The following is a 22,055-nucleotide window of genomic DNA, read 5'->3' as shown; positions in this document are numbered from 1 at the left end:
ATCAGGAGATAATCATCAGAAGTTAGATATCAGAACTTAAGTGCTGAAGGATGTCCAGATAAGGACAGTAGCTGATTAAAGGAAAGAAGATCGAGATAAACATAAGAAGAGATATGCATGAAGAAGGAGTTCCGTGAAGAATGGAATACTTGGAAGAAAAGATATCTGATTGATATATTTTAGGAAGCAGAATTATATTCCATATCAATTAGCGATTATCTTGTAACTGTGTAGTATATAAACACATACATAGGGTTTACACTATAAGTGTTGTTATATTCAAGAAGATTATTCATTGTAACCCTAGCAGCTCTCGTGATATTTGTAACAGTTCCATACTGTAACAGAGTTTATTGTTTCAATAAAGTTTATTTTCTGTTACTTAAGATATTAAAGTTCGATTTGATTGTATTATACACTGTATTCACCCCCCTCTACAGTGTGTGTGACCTAACAAGAACTACCCCCCGGACAGGAACCGGGGAGACTCCATTCAAGCTTGCCTACGGTATTGAAGCCCGGTTACCGGTAGAAACCGGATCCCCTTCACATAGAGTGACCAACTTTGACGAGGTCTCCAATATAGAAGGCCTCAGAACCAACCTCGAACTCTTGGATGAAGTAAAAGATCAGGCCGTAGAAAAAATGGAAAGCTACAAGGAAAAAACAAAGCTTTACTTTGCAAAGAAGACCAGGATAAGGGAATATATGGCGGGAGACCTAGTGCTCCGGGACACTGAAGCCTCGGACCCAACTAATCAGGGAAAACTGCAGCTGAACTGGGAAGGCCCTTATATAGTCAAGGAAGTGATCCGTCCGGGAACCTACAAACTGAGCTACCTCAGCGGAACCGAGGTCCCCAACACCTGGCACGGAACCCGACTAAGGAAATTTTACCAGTAAGGAAAAGGTGCACATTCTGGGAACATCTCTACATTTACACTATGATATTTTGATGTAAGCATTGTCCCCATTCACTCCAGAATGTAATTTTTGCTTTCAATATGAATGAAAAACTCTACTTTAAGCGTCAGATAGCTCGAATCAATTTTGTTAAATAAACACAACCCATGTGTACTTTGAAAATTCCTATCAAATGGAAAATTACCCCTACCTGGGGTCCTATAAAAACTCAACCTATGAGTATTCATAAAATTTTTTATAAGTTAAAAATTTTACCCCATCCCGGGGTCCGCAAAAACATAGCCCATGTGTACTTTGAAAATTCCTATCAAATGGAAAATTACCCCTACCCGGGGTCCCATAAAAACTCAACCTATGAGTATTCATAAAATTTTTTAGAAGTTAAAAATTTTACTCCATCCCGGGGTCCGCATAACCACAGCCCATGTGTAGTCAAAATTTTTTACCCCATCCCGGGGTCCGCAAAAACACAACCCATGTGTACTCTGAAAATTCCTATCAAATGAAAAATTACCCCGGGGAAAGAAAGGAAAGAAAGAAAAGCACGATCATATTAAATAACCCTGGGGAAACACACCCCGGGGGGCAAATCCAAGTCATTTAAATTACAGACAAAGTATCCAACAGGCTGAGTTCAGACAGTACTAAAAACAAAGAAACGAAAGTTACATGCCAAGAAATGGCAAAGTCTTTAAGCTTCTGCTGCAGGCTCGGCGAGAGGAGGGGGAGGTTGCTCGGGATCACATTCTGAAACCGGAGGCTGCTGGGCAAGCGGCGATCCGGGAGATGGAGGGATGTTACTAGACGTTCCGACACCGGACTCCGTTGCCCGGATAGCTTCCTTTTCCTGCTCCAAGCGGGTCTCCTCTTCAATATACTTCTCCAAGAAGACGTCTATTATACCCTGAGGCTCTTCAACAAGATACTTAGAAGCAACATTCCAGCAGATCTGGATCTCAGCTCTTCGTAATATGCAGGAGTGCATCGGAACCCTGCCAGAACCTCCTCAGGAGTGGGCCGGGAGGCAAGATCATCCTTCAACTTCTGATTTTCAGCCCTCATCTCCCGGACAGAAGCCTCAGCCCGATCCTGCCTCTCCCGGATCTCGTCCAAAATCTTCTTATGAGCAGCAGCCTCCCTTGCACTCGCCTCCTTCAACGCCTGGATCTCCCGGGACAGCCGCTCGGATTCAGTCTTGTAGACCTCGGCAGCATCAGCCTTCGCCTGAAGGCGGCGGGTTATGCAAACCAGTCCAGCAACCCGAGAGTTAGCCTGAAAACATTATAAGTCATGATTAGGAAACACAAATACAAGAACACAAGAAGAAAGCAAGAAAAAGGCTTACAGCAGTGATTTCCTCCTGATGCCCGACCAGGAAGTCATCGAGAGGCTCCTTCCTGTACTTCTTCCTCTCCGCCGTGCTAGCATAGTTCTCAAACAGCTCTCTCCGGCGAGTCTCCGGGGTGAAACTAGCAAGCAGGGCTTTCAAAGTTTCCGGAGTATCCGGGGCCAGGTCAACAACAGCCTTCTTCAAAACTGGGCCCTCAGACACATCATTACCTTTGTCCCCGGAACCCGCGGGAGCACTCTTCCTCTTTCGAGGTGCCGGAACCCTTATCACATCCCCTTGCTGCATGTCCTCGGCCCGGGGCTCGTTGATCACGATCGTTGTCCTCCCCGGACGAGACGGTGCCGCCTTCCGGGCCGCATCATCACCCTCACCAACCTTCTTCTTCCCGGCGTCCAAGCTCGTCATTCCCCCAATCCTTCGCAGCTTGGCTGAGAGATCCTTAAGTTGGGCAGACATATTCGGGGGATAAGGAATTAACTTTGGAATACCTGAAAAGGAAACAACAAAATATCAGTCCCGGATACAAACAATCAATAAAGCTAAAGCAACAAAATAACACCAAGGCAAAAGACTTACATCCGGCAGCATGCATGTTTTCATTGCTAGTAAAATAATTCCGGGTCCATTGCGTCCCAAGTGCCCCACAGAAGGCATAAACCATCGCGAGAGCTGCTTGCCCGAGCCGCTGGACCAGAAACCTATCTGTTTTAATTTCAAGTTTATGGAGCGGCATGAACTCCAAATCCCCACCCCAGACAAATATGAACTCCCGGTGCCATCCCTTAAGCGACGTCAACATGCTGACTAGGAGGACCATCTTATCAGAAGGATACCCACAGTCCTCGATCCTAAACATGAATTAATAAATCGGACGGGCAGTGGATCTCTTAATTTTGAAAATATGATGAAAAAGTTTGAAGGTGGGGAGGTAATTTTTGGCATGGCAGCAAGCTAAAAACCAGCTGATCCACTTCACCGAATTCGGGGCCAGCTGAGTAAAAGGGATACCATAAACATCCCGACATAGGGATTTGGTGAACTGATGTAATCCGAGGCGCATGCCCCGGAGATGCTCTAATGGAATACCAACCCATCCCCCCTCCGGTCTGTGGTATACCCTTTCATGCTCCCCGGGCCATCTCCACTGGTATGTATCATCAAGGTTAAAGGCGAGTCTAAGGGCGCCATCTACCTCAGTGTCCGTATATTTCTCCTGAACCTCTTTATGAACCGCCCCACACTCATACCTAGTCCCCGGGGCGGTGAAAAACTTCCTATTCATGTCATCCTCATTATAGGGCTCCCTGCCTCCCAAACCATCCGGGCCCCCATATGCTTCAGATAAATCTCTGTAATAAAAGCTCAGGGGCTTAGGGTTCACTCTGCACTGGACAAAGTATTCATCTACATCCTCCCATGACCCATCCAGATTCGATAAGGTACCCCCGAGACCTAACACGAGGGTCTGAGCTAAAACTTGTTGAGGCTGGTCAACCCGGGGAGGCATCTCTACTGAACTACTGCTAGAAGAGGAAGAAGGGTAGAAGGAGTTAAGTTCGCCTAATCCGACAGGACGCTCGGGATACCGGTTCCTAAGAGTAGCAATACGTTTAAAACGGCTACCTGACATATACTATGTGTGTCTATATAAACGCACCCCGGAGTCAATGCCAAACCCGAACCCAACAACAACAAAAATAAAACAAAAACAGAGAAAGTTTAGAAACAAATCGTATACGTATCTTACCCCAAAAACAAGATCTATGAAAGATACATACACATACAGTCAAAGACACATGCCACGAACACACCCCGGGCTCAACCACTTTTTACACTACCAAAAACCCACATTTTCGCATGTTAAAATGGCAAAACCTATGATATTTTCACAAATTAAACACAAAACCACTGTGAAAAACATACAAAACCCACACAACTACATAGATTCGAGGCAGAACAACAAAGCAGTTACAAAAATAATAGAGAAAGGCGCAACAACTCACACAAAATGGCGACATGCATTGCGATAACAAAAGAGAATAAATGAAAGGACAGAAGAATGAAGAACTTACAAGTGAGCAGGAGAAAGATGAAGGCTTCAAACTTGCAGAAATGGCTCTCCAAAAGCTTCGATTTTTCAGTCTTTCCCTCAAACTCCTTTATCGCGTAAAAGAAAAAAGAATGAGAAGAGGATGCTATTTATAGAAGGAAGAGGAGCAGGTGAAAGGTTTTTGCAGTGAAAATTAACCCCCCACCCACGTGGCGGAACCCAATTGGCCCCAAAAAGTAACCGCACAACAGTTATTACACAAACTGGTCACGTAATCATTACGTGGGCGCGACTTTTTAGGAGAAAAAGGGGGGGAAATTAAAAACTGTACACTCAAAAGATACGCATAAAACGTGTATATCTTTGACCCCGGCTAGAATCCCAACAGTCGTCTGACATCCCGGATTTGCAGCGTCAACTTTTCAGAGTCCGGTCAAATCAAATGTCAGGAGTGTACTTGCCCACCAAACCGTGCCCAAAATTCAAATTCAAAATTAAATGACTAGCCAAGTCAACCCCGGAGTCTCATCCCCATTTGACCCCGGGGTTAGGGGGCAACAAATCAAACAACCCCCAAAATTTTCCAAAGTATTTCAAGGAATCCCACCTTGAACTCAAGTCAAATGACTAACCAAGTCAACCCCGGAGTCTCATCCCCGTTTGACCCCGGGGTTAGGGGGCAGCAAATCAAACAACCCCCAAAATTTTCCAAACTATTTCAAGGAATCCCACATCAAACTCAAGTCAAATGACTAACCAAGTCAACCCCGGAGTCTCATCCCCGTTTGACCCCGGGTTTAGGGGCAGCAAATCAAACAACCCCCAAAATTTTGCAAAGGCGTCGCGGCACAAAGGCAATTACTCTACTCCCCCATCCGGGTAAACCCGCATAAGGGAGTGGGGGGCAAATGATAGCCCATAATAATTCAGGCCCAAGTGAAGAGGCCCAGGGCCCAAATACAAGATCCCAGGACACGTGGCGGCATCACCACCGTCCAGGTCCCCGAGATCCAGAACATTCCTACGGTCCGGATCTGACAGTACTCTGACGCATTCAGCGTTGACCTTGAGGAGCCCAGGACACTTGGCAACATCGCCACCGTCCAGGTACCCGAGATCCAAGACATTCCTACGGTCCGGATCTGATAGTACTCTGACGCATCCCAGGCGTCCAGATGCCCTACAGTCCAAAAGGCCAACCTACGGTCCAGATGAAATGGGACAAACCCCTAAACCCTAGAAGGAGGCCTATAAAAGGTAGAACAGAAGGAAGGTTACAAGTTACAATCTTACATACTCTCTCTCTCACCTATACTTACATGCACACACGTACTCTCCATAAATATATTCGCATAATCCTCACTTTGCCCTTCTTCTCCTTAAAACCCTTTCTCATTCTCACGCCGGAGGTGCCGCGGGGACGCCACCCCCCTCCGGTTCTATTTTGTAGGTTCCCACCCTACAGCTACACCGCACGCCGCCGCCGCCGTCCAAAAAGAGTTTGAGTCCGGGTTCGGCAAGGAGAAGGTCCCGGGGTGATTTAAGATTATCAGAGGGCATTAGCAAGTACAAGCTTAGTTGAGCTGCTAAGTGAATCAGGAGGAAGAATATCTCTGACAAGGCCATTGGTCTCCTTTTCAACCCATGAATTCACCAAAAGCCTAGCCTCCTCAAACTGCATTATAAGCTCATACTTTTTAAGTCTAAAAACGAAAAAACAAAGCCTAAATACACAAGTTTAAACTAATCAACAATTCCTGTATTAAAATTAAAACAGAGCCATGTGTGCAGATTCTCAAATAGCATCAACATTTATGTTTTTCAAGAAGGGTGCCCATTGCCTTGGTAAAGATTAGTCAGTGTTACCGAAACTTTTTCATAACTATAGAAGTGACTCTTACTTGTATGCATAAAATTTCTAAAGAACACAACAGAATCCTGCACTATCAATTAGGTACAGACGATGGTGAATGTGTATCCAAAGTAAGCAATACCATTAAACTTGAAAATATTAAATAGATAAAATCCGAAAAATTGACCTTGTTCTGAAAATCAGCCTGATGAGAAACAGCTTTGTACAAAGTATCGACTACATGTTGGAAAGAAGGCTCCAGAGATAAGGACTTGTCTAGCCAAATACCATTGGCTAAGGACAGACAAGGACCATCAGCGAACGAACCATCGACGAAAACAAGATCGACGACATGTGTGTAGAGATAGTTAAGTGCATCTGTGGATTTAGTTTTAAGAAAAGTAAGAAACTGGTCTAGAGTTTCACCACTTGAACCTGCGGCAAGCAAGCTAAGAACAATTTGAATGGAAATCGGAGAGAAGACTATGTTTGATTGTTTGGTTAAAAGAAGGTGCTTCGCTAGGGTTAATGATACGTGGGATTGGCTGTCTCGCGATTGTTTAGTGTCCTTAATGGACTCATGCTCTGCTGCCATTGACATAAAAACTGAATTATTATTTTCCTTCGGCTGTCAAAGTAAACAGGATCCCTCTGTTTAGAGCATCTCCAACGGAAGAATCTCAAACTGTTAGCTAAAACAAGATTAGCTAAAAATTTTATTGAACCTGTAAGCACTTTTATTTCAGCGGTATTAACTATAATCATTAGCTATATTTAACTTTTTTTATTAAATTCAAATATATATTAGTTAAAATAAAATTATATTTTTTAATAAATTATATTTAATGCTAATAGTAGAACATTTTTATATTTATATCAATATTTTAAAGTAAAATTTATAAAATAAAAATAGATAATTATTAAGATTGATTGAAAATATAATAACATACTTAAAATAAATGGAAAAAATGATTAACAAACATTAATACATATAAATAAAATATATTATGACTAAAACATATCTTTTATATTAGAATTTTTATAAATTTAGTTAACAATAAAGTAACATTTTTATACTTAACATTACATAATATTTATTATGTTCTAAATAAAAATATAAATAATGCATCTATATATATAATAAAATAATGATAAACATATATAAATAATTTTTATATTATAATAGTATATAATATATACATGTACACACCTACTTATCAATTAACTGTACAAACCTATTTTCACACATTACACAAAAATAAAAATAATAATATATAAAAACATGGTTGATGAAAAAAGAGTTATAGACTAGGGTTTGAGAAAATTAAGAAAAATAAGGAAAATGACGTGGAATAATATAGAGGACGGGAAGATGATCAACAAATATAGAAGACCAAAACCCAATAGCTATAATTTTACCTAACAGGTGGCTACCATTGGAGTGGCTTAAAATTAAGATAATAGCTAAAATAGATGTCACGTTGACAAATATACCTAACACGTGAGTGTGGTTGGAGATGCTCTTATAGACTCGGATATTCGATTAATAAACATATGGAGATTCTTAAATAGGTAGTCTCATATCAAGAAGTAGTAAAATAGCGTAGAATAACTTGAAGAGGTGCAACTATTATAACAGAAGGTAGTACCATTAATACTGATGGAGGAACAAGGCGCAAATCAAATCTAAGAGAAGATGACGATCCTCGAACGGAAAGCTCCAAACGATCAGATGATATAGGGAAATCAGGATCTACCATTGCCGTTGTCTGGAAATCACATCGCGAGCTAAGAATCTCGAATCGCAACATGAATCGTACCGAAAACCTACTATACAGTCGCACTCAACCTCATGACGTCTTATCTTTCTATTTCCTATTCCTAATCATAACCCTCTACCCAATCCCGACAATCTAGGCTTGTTTCAGTGACTTATAACCTGTAGCTCTGATACCAACATGTGGCGCCCACCAAACCCGGGTCAGAAGTTTGGGGTCCACAACACATACACAATATATAAACCTGTTTATGAAATATTATTTGCAATGACCCTGATTTACATAACCACGGATCACAACAGGTAAAAGTATGAAAGCAAGCCACAACCTCAACTTTTATTACAACATACTGATAAGTGGCATTTTATACCACTTAGAACGTCTTATAATGGCTTGAATTGATGTCTTCAAATCAGGTATTTTGTGTATTTGATGCGTTTTTCTAGTGTTTTTGACTTGCGTATGTAGGAATAATTCATCAGAAATAAGCCTAGGGAAGTACTTGGCATTGGTTGTGGAAAGTTGGGGGCAGAACGCAGCAAAGATCTGGAGCAGAATTTAGAATTTTTCAGAAGGTGCTTGGGCGCCCGCTCAGGATGCTGGGCGGCCGCTTGGGAGCTTGGGTGCCCGCTCAGGAATCTGGGGCGGCCGCTCAGAGACGAGAATTTTAATACTGAAATTTATAATCCTTATCCTGATGGACTTCTGAGACGGCTGGTTCTTGTGGGCTTTTATATAAGTAGTTCTCAGAGACGTTTCAAAAAGTGTGGTATCAAGAAAGGAGCAAGGAGAGAAGGAAGAAGACCGTTTTAGCACATCGCAACGAAGAAGATGAAGCATACGTTTTCTTGTGATTCTTTTATTCATTGTATCGGTGGATGCTAGTTTTCTTTACTTTGAACCTTATTACTCTTGTGACGTACTCTGGTTTTAATAAGTATTTTTATTAGTTTATATTGTGTGTTATTATCATGTTTTTATATGAACCCATGGTGACGATGAGTTTTATCATGGGCTAATCGTGATCATGGGGTCGTAACGGATTTACTATGGATTTCTTTAGTTAGTTGTTTAATATCTTAGTGTGTGATGATTGTATGATATCTAGCATATGTTGCACTTATTTGTCTTATGTGCGTCGCGAACCTATAAGATAGTCTGTTAATCTCCTGTGAAGCGACGGTGGATCTTGAGGTTTAGAACTTGCCATGCTAGCATAGGTTCATGCATATGTATGCATGATTAGTGGGTAACTCTAACCGTTTTACTTGCCCTGTGTAATCATAAAGAATAACTTGTGCTTAAATCGTTATGTTGTCAAATTCTGTAGACATATAGGGTCTCAACATAATTGATGCCTATTCAACTTCTATCTGAATTGTGGATGTTTGGTAGAATGGTATTAGTACAACGAAAGTTGGCTTTTATCAGTTTCGTATTGTTCGATTAATATCATCACCGTTACATGCTAAGGGTAATAACGATAACTATTGAAGGAAGTAGTAATGAAGTTATGATCTCATGTGTGTTTAATATTGTTAATTCAAGTATCAATTAAGTGTTCAATTCTCGTAGTTAATTGTAGTTAATAATTAGTTAATCAAATCTAAGTGTTATTGTCTTGACATTGAGAAGTAATCATACATTGGTGAGTAATTTTTAATTGAACATAATTAGTCTGAGTCTCTGTGGGAACGAACTAGAATTTATTATATATTACTTACGAACGCGTATACTTGCGTGAATTATTAGCGCGTGTTTTGTGCCTGACAAGTTTTTGGCGCCGCTGTCAGGGACTCGGCGTATTTGTTTAGTTTATGTACTTACCATCAGTGGTCATTAGGACTCATTGATTAAGACGTGTTACTTATTATTTCCGGTTGTGTTTCAGGTACTCTAGAAAGTGTTTATGCAAACACGTTCTCTCACTTGCAAGAGAACTTTAGATACGGTTGAGGAGACAGACTCAGTTCATGATATTCCGGAGAAGATAGATTTTGAAGATTCGGATAAAGAGAGTTAGTAGAAAGAACCAGTAATCATGGGTGATCGTATAGTTCCAGCAGCTGATCCAGCTCTTATGGACTTTTCTCGGCCTAAAATTGATGACATTCAGTCAAGCATCCTTCATCCGGCTATTCAGGCTAACACTTTTGAAATCAAGCCGGGCACTATTCAGATGGTGCATAATTCTGTTTCTTTTGGAGGTGCTGCGACTGAAGACCCCAACATGCATATCAGGAATTTTGTCGAGATCTATAGTACTTTCAAATATAATGGTGTGACTGATGAGGCTATCAAGCTGAGGCTTTTCCCATTCTCTCCGAGGGATAAAGCTAAGGACTGGTTACATTCTGAGCCAGCTAGGTCCTGAAAGGAATATGTCCTAAGTCCAATCATGTATTAGGATTTAGGAATAACTTCCTGTGTAATCTGTTTTGATTTCATTGATATTAATAAAAGACTTGTTTTGTTTTTATTACGGGCTCTATCTATTTAAGTGTTTAAATAAGATATACCATAGTTTAGAGTAAAGCTTTTTATGGATTATGATGAGATCATAATAGTGAGACCTAAAAGATGATAACTCTAAACTTAAATAGTTCATGATCATAGGATTACTAACTGGTAATTAATAATCCGGAAAGATCGGTACATACTATGCTTGCTTCATTATGAAGGATGTCTGTTCTTATAGACATTTGTGTGGTGACACTATAGCTAGTATGTAGGTGCTTATTATAGAATAAGTTCACTGAACATGACTCGCACAGTTGAACAACTGATGGAGTTCACTCACGTGTCAGCAGTTGTTCACATAGTGATAGTTGTACAAGTATCCTTAGACTTGAGGTCATCATAGTCATCTTGTGTACACTGAACTATGCTTTGGTTTAGTTCTTAGTCTCCAGGGACAATTATTAGGGCTCTACTGGGTATAGGAATTTGTACACGAAGATAGTGTATGATCCATAAATGATCTACCCCTTCCAGTGAAGGAAGCGAATGTTCAAGGCTGATCCACTTATGCTAGTTCAGGAATCTCTGGCCAGAGTGAATGAAATTAGAAAGGAGTTTCTAATTTGCATAGAACTACGCATAGTAAATGGTAAGCAAGTGATTGAATTAGATAGGCTTGAGACGAGATCCATGCCTTGTATTTAATCGGGACATTGTAGGGTAGAAGGAGTTTATTGTACGGTAACTATTCACTGAATAGGTTCTTGGTATTCTAAGCAGTGAATTCGTATTATCCGGATAGTCGCGATATGCTGAGAAGTATCCCTCACGATGTAGAATAAATGTGATTAATTAATTAATCATATTTAATAAATTAGAGAATTTATATAAATAATGATAAAATAGTTTTATTATTATTTATTTTTACTACTGGCTTAATATTGAAACTACAGGGTCACACCATAAAAAGAGAATGATTTAATGGTGGAGAAATTAATTAATAATGGCTAATAATTATTTATTTATGAAATAAATAATTAATTGGCAAATTTAATAATTGATTAAATGAGATTTAATTGATTATAAATTAATTAAGAAAAGTTCTTAATATTATTAATTAAGAATTTAATTTTTGGAAATTAAATCAAGAGAGAGAATTATTTCTAAAGTGTTTAGAAAAATGATTAATAATTAAAAGGTGTTTTAATTATTAATGAGAATAATAAATGGGATAATAATAATAATATTTATGGAAAAATTTCAGCTGAAAGTTTTGCCTATAAATATACTATTATAAACCCTATTTTTATTCTAACCCAATTTTTATAAAAACCTAATTCTCTCCACCTCCTCCTTAACGTCATTTTCTTGGCGGATACCGGTGGAGTGCTTCATGTTTGAGGAGCAGCTGCTAAGGATCTCCGATCGTTGCTTTTGGATCACATATTAAAGGTTAGTAATCGATCCCTATATTTTTACCACGATTTATATGCTTTTATTTGGATTTTATATGTGTAAAAGTGCTTTTACCATGCCTCTGCTGCGATTAAAATCCAACACTGGTATCAGAGCATAGGTTGTATGCATATATATCTGTGGTAAAAATTTCAGAATTTTATGTGCTTGTATGAATTAATTATGATTTTTACAAGTTATATCATGGATTAATTTTGTCTGATGAGAAATCGTTTCTCAGAATAATTTTGAATGTTGATATGGGTTCTACAAGTTTTGTAGATCGTCTGGGTATTTTTTTCATAATTTTATGATGTATAGATTATTTATTATGAATTTTTGAAGTTGTTTCAATTAAATTTTATAATAAAATATATGTATATCTGGTATATATATATATTATTTGTTAGTATGTATATATATATCTGCTGTGTTGAATGCTGTATGTATGGTGGCACGGAATTAAAGAGTAACAGCACGGCGATCGAGCAAGTCAGAAAAGACGGCGACTGACGTTACAGGGGTAGGACCGCGCGACTAGCGCGCGCGCGTGGGGCTCACGCGCGGCGCGTGCCAGACACGCGCTGGTCAACGGGTTGTGTCTTGCTGACGTCATCAGATGACGTCATGCTGACATCAGCACAGGGGTTGGGCGCGTAACGCGCGTGTGCGCGTGGGGGCACGTGGACTCCAGCCTGACACGTGCCTGTCAGTGCGTGTGCGCGTGGGTCACCTTCTCGGGGCGCGTGAGGGCGCGTGGAAGCTCAGAAATGGGCGTGCCTGGTGCCGTTGGATTCGTCTTTTCGAGACGCTTCTAATGGTATATTATATGATGTTTTATGAAATTGTTTCGAACTGTTTATAGCTAACAGAAGTGTTTTAAAGCTGTTTTTGATCGTTTGAATTGATTTTAAATGCTTCATGTGATACATAGAGATGTATAATGCTTAGACCTATATGCAAGATGATGTAACATGCCTACCTTGATGTTTATTCATGTTTATATATGTGATATATGCTTAGTTTATCATGCGATGATAGATTTAGGTGAACTTAAATGAACATAAGGCGTTTGTTAGACAACCTAGTATAGTGAAATTGTTTCATAACCTTAGTAATAATATTATGAATACAATCATGAGATTCTTGTGTTTATGAAACACGTAATTGAATATGAATTTTCAATATGAGAGAAAGGATGATTCTGTCAACAACAGATTTCTATCTGTAAGAAAGGGTTATTAAGTGACGCCTCTTGACAATGCTCCACCCGATCTGGGAATCATCTGATTATTGATTATTGATTTGAAATATATTATTTAAAAGGAAAAATCTTTTTATAATATGATTATGATTGTAATGTAATATAATCCCTCTAAAATTAAATAATATCAAGTAGTAATTGGCCAATGACACAACGGGCTTGTGTCGGTCATAGCCTTCCAACATGATAGAAAAGTAGTTCTTATTTTTGAATCATTGTCGGTTCGTGCTACAGCCGAGGGCTTTGATTTCGAAATAAGAAATACTTGTATATTACATAGAGATGTGTACATTGAATTAGAATTTAAAGGTCGGTACGTGCCACAGCCGTGGGCCGTTGGGGACTAATTCAATTGTACGGAATGTTGGGTTAGACTTGACTTAGAATATTGAGTTTGTCGTGCCACAGCTGTGACTCAATTATTCAAGAGGCTAAAGTTTAATTAGGGAATAACATAAGATGTAATTGACAAGAGTTGTCTGCCTATTGAACATTACATGGCAGTTCGTGCTGCAGCCGGGGTTGTGTAATGGAATGTAGGATCCCTATTCCCACTAGCATTATGAATGCTTAATTTTTCACGTAGGGGGTTGAATAAATTAGGTAAACTAGTGGGAGCCACTTATGAATAAAGACACGATTCATATAGTGTTTTAAAATGAAATCGAATATTTGCTAAGTGTTGTTATGTGTTTATCATTTACAGATTTACAATATACATTATGTCTTCTACACTATCACTCAGGAGCATACTGGATGCTCACAAATTGACTGGTCCTAATTATGCTGACTGGCTTCGAAACTTGAGAATTGTTCTCAGGGTTGAGAAGCTGGAATACGTGATTGACTCACCTAAGCCTACTGAACCTGTTAGTGATGCACATAATGATGAACATGTTGTGTATCGTAGGTGGATAGATGATGCAAATATTGCTCAATGCATCATGCTAGCTTCCATGAACATTGAGCTACAGAAGCAACATGAGCATATGGATGCTCACACTATCCTCATGCATCTACAAGAGTTGTATGATGTGGCAGGGAGGACAGCTCGATATGAGATATCGAAGGAGCTGTTTGGTTGTAGGATGTCTGAGGGATCATCTGTGAATGACCATGTACTTAAGATGATCAATTTGATTAAACGTCTTGGACAACTTGGTTTTGCCATGGATGGGGAGCTGAGCCAAGACTTGGTCTTGCAATCGCTTCCGAGTTCGTTCTCGCAGTTTGTTGTGAACTTTCACATGAATAAGTTGGATGTCAGCCTGCCTGAACTCCACAACATGTTGAAGACTGCGGAATCGAATTTTCCCCCTAAGAAGAGTTCTGTTCTTCTAATTGGTGAAGGTTCCAATCCTAAGAAAAGGAAGAGGAACCCTTCCAAGAAGAAGAAAGTAGGTGAGAAAATGCCGGTTCCACCAAAAGCTGAAGACCCCAAGAGCAAAGTTGTTTGCTTTCACTGTAACAAGGTGGGGCACTGGAAGAGGAACTGCAAGGTTTACCTTGCAGAATTGAAGAAGAAGAAGGGTAGTGAGACTACCGCTTCTGATTCAGGTATGTTCATGATAGAAGTGAATATGTCATTAAATCAAATATCTACTTGGGTATTAGATACCTCCTGTGGTTCTCAAATCTGCAATTTGTTGCAGGGACTAAGGAGAAGTAGGACTCTTGAAGAAGAGGAGGTGATTCTACTGATGGGAAATGGAGCAAGAGTTGCTGCTGTAGATGTTGAATCATTTCATTTACATATGCCTACGGGCAAGACTATTGTTTTAAATAATTGTTATTTTGTTCCCTCGATTGTGAGGAATATTATTCCCATGTTAGACTTGGCTGGATTTTCATTTATTATTGAGAATAATGAATGTTCTATTCTTAGAGATAATATTCTTTATGGACGTGGTGCTTTAAATAATGGTCTGTATATATGTGACATAATTTACTTCAGATTGAACAAACTAATAAAAGAAAAGGGATGATGAAAATCTCACTTTATTGTGGCACTGCAGTCTCCATTTAGTAGACATGGAAAAAGGACTGCAAATTTGCTAGGAATGGTACACACAAATGTATGTGGACCAATGTCTAAGCAAGCCATGGGTGGATTTTCATACTTCATTACTTTCATGGATAATAGATCTAGATTCGGATATGTGTTTGATGAAACACAAGTTTGAAGCCTTTGAAAAGTTCAAAGAGTATAAGTATGAAGTGGAGAAACAACCAAACATAGTATTATAACTCTTCGATCAGATCGAGTTGGTGAATACTTTAAAGGAGTGTTTCTAGATTATCTCAAAGTAAATGGTATAGTCTCCCAGTGGACTCCTCCAGATTGGTATCTGAAAGGAGAAATCGAACTTTGTTAGACATAGTTCGGTCCATGATGAGCTATGAGAATCTTCCAGTATTCCTATGGGGTTATGCATTGGAAACCTCAGCATACTTACTGAATAAGGTTCCTTACAAATCTGTTCCTCAAACTCCGTATGAGATATGGAAAGAAAGGAAACCGAGTCTTAAACACGTTAAGATTTGGGGATGTCCAGCTTATGTCAAGTAAGTTGACCCAGATAAGCTGGAATATCGATCCGTAAAATGTAGTTTTGTGGGATATCCTAAAGAGACTTTAGGGTATTACTTTTACACCGATCATCGGGTGTTTATCTCCAGACATGCTACCTTCTTGGAAAATGAGTTTATCCTTGAAGGAAACAGTGGGAGCAAAATTGAACTTGATGAAGTTCAAGAAGCACAAACTGCTACGGATCAAGTGGAAACACCTGTTCTGACTGAACAACCTTTGGTGGAACAGCCCATTAATAGGTCAGGGAGAGTGTCTCGCCAACCTGAGAGGTAATATGGCCTTGTCATTGAGAATGACAATGAGTTGTCGATCATTGATGATGACGACCCTGTGACCTATAATGAGGCTATGAGTAGTGTTGACTCAGAGAAATGGCATAGTGCCATGAAATCCAGAATGGAATCTATGTATACGGTATACAAAAGATAGATTATAGCAGATGGCCAGGTGGAGACCTATAAGGCCAGGCTTGTGGCAAAAGGATTCAAACAAAGGCAATGGATTGACTTTGATGAAACCTTTTACCTGTAGCCCTGTTAAAATCAGTTCGGATTTTGCTTGCGATTGCCGCTTACTACGACTATGAGATCTGGCAAATAGCCAGATGGTTTTCTTTCCAAGAGAAAAGAAAACCTAGTGTGTTAGCTGCTGCAAACCATATGTGGTTTAAAGCAAGCTTCTCGAAAGATTGAACATTCGTTTTGATGAGACAATCAAAGAGTTTGATTTTATCAAAAACGGAGATGAACCATGCGTCTACAAAAGGGTTAGTGGGAGCTCGGTAACATTTCTTATATTGTATTGAATTAGAGTTGACACACATAACAACATAGCAGACCCACTCACAAAGCTACTTTATGAAAGTCACTTTGATCGTCATAAAGACAAGATGAGTATTAGATACCAGAGTGATTGGCTTTAGTACAAGTGGGAGATTGAAAGGAATATGTCCTAAGTCCAATCATGTATTAGGATTTAGGAATAACTTCCTGTGTAATCTGTTTTGATTTCATTGATATTAATAAAAGACTTGTTTTGTTTTTATTACGGGCTCTATCTATTTAAGTGTTTAAATAAGATATACCATAGTTTAGAGTAAAGCTTTTTATGGATTATGATGATATCATAATAGTGAGACCTAAAAGATGATAGCTCTAAACTTAAATAGTTCCTGATCATAGGATTACTAACTGGTAATTAATAATCCGGAAAGATCGGTACATACTATGCTTGCTTCATTATGAAGGATGTCTGTTCTCATAGACATTTGTGTGGTGACACTATAGCTAGTATGTAGGTGCTTATTATAGAATAAGTTCACTGAACATGACTCGCACAGTTGAACAACTGATGGAGTTCACTCACGTGTCAGCAGTTGTTTACATAGTGATAGTTGTACAAGTATCCTTAGACTTGAGGTCATCATAGTCATCTTGTGTACACTAAACTATGCTTTGGTTTAGTTCTTAGTCTCCAGGGACAATTATTAGGGCTCTACTGGGTATAGGAATTTGTACACGAAGATAGTGTATGATCAATAAAGGATCTACCCCTTCCAGTGAAGGAAGCGAATGTTCAAGGCTGATCCACTTATGCTAGTTCAGGAATCTCTGGCCAGAGTGAATGAAATTAGAAAGGAGTTTCTAATTTGCATAGAACTACGCATAGTAAATGGTAAGCAAGTGATTGAATTAGATAGGCTTGACACGAGATCCATGCCTTGTATTTAATCGGGATATTGTAGGGTAGAAGGAGTTTATTGTACGGTAACTATTCACTGAATAGGTTCTTGGTATTCTAAACAGTGAATTCGTATTATCCGGATAGTCGCGATATGTTGAGAAGTATCCCTCACGATGTAGAATAAATGTGATTAATTAATTAATCATAATTAATAAATTAGAGAATTTATATAAATAATGATAAAATAGTTTTATTATTATTTATTTCTACTACCGGCTTAATATTGAACCTACAGGGTCACACCATAAAAAGAGAATGATTTAATGGTGGAGGAATTAATTAATAATGGCTAATAATTATTTATTTATGAAATATATAATTAATTGGCAAATTTAATAATTGATTAAATGAGATTTAATTGATTATAAATTAATTAAGAAAAGTTCTTAATATTATTAATTAAGAATTTAATTTTTAGAAATTAAATCAAGAGAGAGAATTATTTCTAAAGTGTTTAGAAAAAGGATTAATAATTAAAAGGTGTTTTAATTATTAATGAGAATAATAAATGGGATAATAATAATAATATTTATGGGAAAATTTCAGCTGAAAATTTTGCCTATAAATATACTTTTATAAACCCTATTTTTATTCTAACCCCAATTTTTATAAAAACCTAATTCTCTCCACCTCCTCCTCCTCCTTAACGTCGTTTTCTTGGTGGATACCGGTGAAGTGCTTCACGTTTGAGGAGCAGCTGCTAAGGATCTCCGATCGTTGCTTTTGGATCGCATATTAAAGGTTAGTAATCGATCCCTATGTTTTTACCATAATTTATATGCTTTTATTTGGATTTTATATGTGTAAAAGTGTTTTACCATGCCTCCGCTGCGATTAAAATCCATCAGGTCCATCACTACTTGGCAAGATCTTGTGCAAAAGTTTCTAGTAAAGTTCTATCCAATGGCGAAGACTACAGCTATGAGGAGTGCTCTTACTCAGTTTACGCAGCAACCAAAAGAATCTATGTATGAAGGTTGGGAGCGCTACAAGGAGATGTTGAGAAAGTGTCCACATTATGGTATGCCTGACTGGATGGTGATCACTGGTTTCTACAATGGTTTGGGGGCCCAATCTCGGCCCATGCTCGGTGCAGCAGCTGGAGGTGCCTTGTGGGCCAAAAGTTATACTGAGGCTTATAATCTTATTGAAACTATGGCTGCAAATTAGCATCAAAAACCAACTCAAAGGATGATGCCTGGGAAGGTAGCAGGTATTCTGGAAGTCGATGTAGCTACAGCTATTGCAGCACAGCTCCAAGCGCTGTCTTTGAAGGTCGATTCTTTAGCCAACTATGGGGTCAATCAGATAGCTATGGTCTGTGAGCTTTGTGCAGGTTCTCATGCTACAGGTCAATGTTCTCTTGTTAATGAATCTGTAGAGTATGTGAACAATTATCAGCGACCGCAGTAGCCTGTGCCAGCTACCTATCATCCTAACAACAGAAATCATCCCAATTTCAGCTGGAGCAATAATCAGAATGCTGTTCAGCAACCATATCAGCAGCCTATCAGTAAGCAGTTTAATCCACCTGGATTCCAGCAACCACAGCATTATGCTCAAAGGCAATCATATTCTCAACAAGGAGGTGCTGCTCCACATTCTAGTGCTGATTTCAAGGAGCTCAAGCTGTTGTGAAAAAGTCAGGCTGTTTCTATCAAAACCTTGGAAAATAAAATCGGTCAATTAGCCAATGCTTTGCTCAAACATCAACCTGGAACACTTCCCATCAATACTGAAGTGCCAGGCAGGAAGGAAGCTAAGGAGCAAGTAAAGGCTGTCACCTTAAGGTCTGGAAAAGTTGCTGATGCTGAAAAAGCGAAAAATGGAGAAGCTGAAGTTGTTGATGAAGAAGAGAAGCAAAAGGAGAAAGCGGCGGAACCAAAGAAGACTACTGTTGAACACACTCTGCCTGAAGGTAATACAGGGGAGAAACAGCTCTATCCTCCACCACCTTTCCCTAAGAGATTGCAACAACAAAAATTGGATAAGCAGTTCGGTAAGTTTCCGGAGGTGTTCAAGAAACTTCACATCAATATACCTTTCGCTGAGGCTCTGAAGCAAATGCCTAGTTATGCAAAATTCATGAAGAGTATTCTTTCAAGAAAGGTGAAACTAGATGACCTTGATACCGTTGCTTTAATGGAAGAGTGCAGTGCTGTGCTGCAACAAAAATTACCTCCAAAGCTTAAAGATCCAGGTAGCTTCACCATTCCTTGCACCATTGGCAAGTTGTCTTTCGACAAATGCCTGTGCGATTTGGGAGCAAGCATCAATCTGATGCCATTTTCTATCTTCAAAAAGTTGAATTTCCTTGATCCAAAGCCCACCTACATGTCTCTACAATTGGATGATCATTCTATTACATACCCATGAGGCATCATGGAAGACTTGTTAGTAAAGGTGGATAAGCTCTTCTTCCCTGCAGACTTTGTCATTTTGGATTTGAAGGAAGATAAGAAGATTCCCATAATCTTGGGAAGACCTTTCTTGGCTACAGGCCGTACCTTGATAGATGTGCAGAAAGGTGAGCTTACAATGAGGGTGCAGGATCAGGATGTGACATTCAATGTATTCAAGGCGATGAAATTCCCTATAGAAGACGAGGAGTGCTTAAAGGTGGATTTGGTTGATTTTGCGGTAACTTCAGAACTTGATCATATGCTAATGTCTAATGCCTTAGAGAAAGTCTTAGTGGGGGAATTTGACAGTGACGATGAGGATGGCAATGAGCAACTGTAATATCTAAATGCTTCCCCTTGGAGGAGAAAGCTAGAAATGCCATTTGAATCTCTGGGTACTACTGATCTCAAGAATGCTGAAAGAAAGCTCAAACCATCTATTGAGGAAGCACCTACTTTGGAGCTTAAACCATTGCCTGAAGACTTGAGGTATGCTTTTTTAGGTGATGCATCTACTTTACCTGCTATTATTGCATCTGACCTTTCAGGTAGTGAGGAGGACAGGCTCTTGAGGATTTTGAGAGAATTCAAATCGGCCATCGGATGGACTATAGCAGATATAAAAGGGATCAGTCCTTCGTACTTTATGTATAATATTCTGCTAGAGGAAGGTAGTAAGCCGACTGTTGAGCAACAGCGGAGACTTAATCCTATCATGAAAGAAGTGGCGAAGAAAGAAATTCTGAAGTGGCTAGATGCAGAATCATATATCCTATTTCTGACAGTTCTTGGGTAAGCCCCGTGTAATGTGTACCTAAGAAAGGAGGTATAACTGTGGTAGCAAATGAGAAGAATGAGCTCATCCCCACTCGAACAGTCACATGATGGAGGGTATGCATGGATTATAGAAAGTTGAACAAAGCCACGAGAAAGGATCACTTCCCTCTTCCATTTATTGATCTGATGCTTGACAGGTTGGCTGGTCATGAGTATTATTGTCTTCTGGATGGCTATTCGGGGTATAATCAGATTTGCATTGCACAAGAAGATCAAGAAAAGACTACCTTCACTTGTCCATTTGGCACGTTTGCTTTTCACAGAGTTTCATTTGGCTTATGTTGTGCACCTGCCACTTTTCAGAGATGTATGATGGCTATATTCTCTGATATGATTGGAAATAATGTCGAAGTGTTCATGGACAACTTCTCCGTCTTTGGACATTCGTATGATGAATGTTTGATTAATCTTCGTTCGGTGCTCGAAAGGTGTGTGGAAACTAATTTGGTGCTCAAATGGGAAAAATGTCACTTTATGGTGCGTGAATGCATTATTCTTGAGCATAAAGTCTCTAGAAAGGGTTTTGAGGTGGACAAAGCCAAGGTGGGATTCATTGAAAATCTTACACCACCTATTTCTGTGAAAGGAATCCGTAGTTTTCTTGCTCGAGAAAGATGTGCCTTTCAAATTTGATGATGAATGCTTGTCGGTATTCGAGACTCTCAAGAAGAGTTTGATAACTGCACCAGTTATTACGGCACCTGATTGGACAGAACCTTTTGAGATGAAGTGTGATGCGAGTGATTATTCAGTGGGAGCAGTTCTGGGGCAGCGCAAGAATAATCTTTTTCATATGGTATACTATGCTAGTAAGACTCTAAATGGAGCTCAAATGAACTACACCACTACTGAGAAGGAGCTCTTGGCTATAGTCTTTGGTTTCAAAAAATTTCAATCTTATCTGCTTGGGACAAAGGTGACAGTATTCACTGATCATGCTGCGATTCGCTATTTGGTCTCAAAGAAGGATTCGAAGCCTAAACTTATTCATTGGGTGCTCTTGCTACAGGAATTTGAGTTAGAGATCAAGGATCGAAAAGGTACTGAGAATCAAGTAGCTGACCATCTCTCTAGATTGGAGAATCCCGGTTCGACTTCACATGATAAGACATTGATCAACGAATCTTTTCCGGATGAGCAGTTGTTCGCAGTTCAGGAGGAAGAGCCATGGTTCACAGATATTGTGAACTATATTGTCAGCAATATAATGACTCCTAATATGAATGCAGCTCAAAAGAAGAAGTTTTTGCATGAGGTGAAGTGGTACATGTGGGATGAACCATATTTGTTTAGACAGGGAGCTGACCAGATCATCAGGAGATGTATCCTATTCTGTGAGACGGAGG

General features: G+C 39.3%; 2 protein-coding genes across 3 annotated transcripts; both read right to left on the bottom strand.

Annotated features, from left to right (window-relative positions):
• Window positions 1-1,446: 1,446 nt before the first annotated feature.
• Window positions 1,447-6,761, bottom strand: LOC141720428 (uncharacterized). 2 transcript variants are annotated; one of them, XM_074522835.1, is made up of 3 exons: window positions 6,365-6,761; window positions 2,270-2,763; window positions 1,447-2,196 (listed from the first exon to the last, which is right to left on the bottom strand). In XM_074522835.1, the coding sequence occupies exons 2-3, from the start codon at window positions 2,729-2,731 to the stop codon at window positions 1,822-1,824; spliced, it is 837 nt and encodes a 278-aa protein (XP_074378936.1). In that variant the 5' UTR covers window positions 2,732-2,763; window positions 6,365-6,761; the 3' UTR covers window positions 1,447-1,821. The 2 variants fall into 2 exon arrangements, with proteins under 2 accessions (XP_074378936.1, XP_074378935.1); XM_074522834.1 differs by lacking the exon at window positions 6,365-6,761 and adding an exon at window positions 2,852-4,966.
• Window positions 5,875-6,772, bottom strand: LOC141719140 (serpin-ZX-like). Its single transcript, XM_074521522.1, has 2 exons — window positions 6,288-6,772; window positions 5,875-6,028 (listed from the first exon to the last, which is right to left on the bottom strand). Exons 1-2 carry the CDS (start codon window positions 6,770-6,772, stop codon window positions 5,875-5,877), a joined length of 639 nt encoding a protein of 212 aa, XP_074377623.1.
• Window positions 6,773-22,055: the final 15,283 nt, after the last annotated feature.

Source organism: Apium graveolens, chromosome 4 (genome assembly GCF_009905375.1).
Source record: "Apium graveolens cultivar Ventura chromosome 4, ASM990537v1, whole genome shotgun sequence".
In the NCBI taxonomy this organism is placed as follows: domain Eukaryota; kingdom Viridiplantae; phylum Streptophyta; class Magnoliopsida; order Apiales; family Apiaceae; genus Apium; species Apium graveolens.
This window is presented reverse-complemented; position numbering and strand designations above follow the sequence as displayed.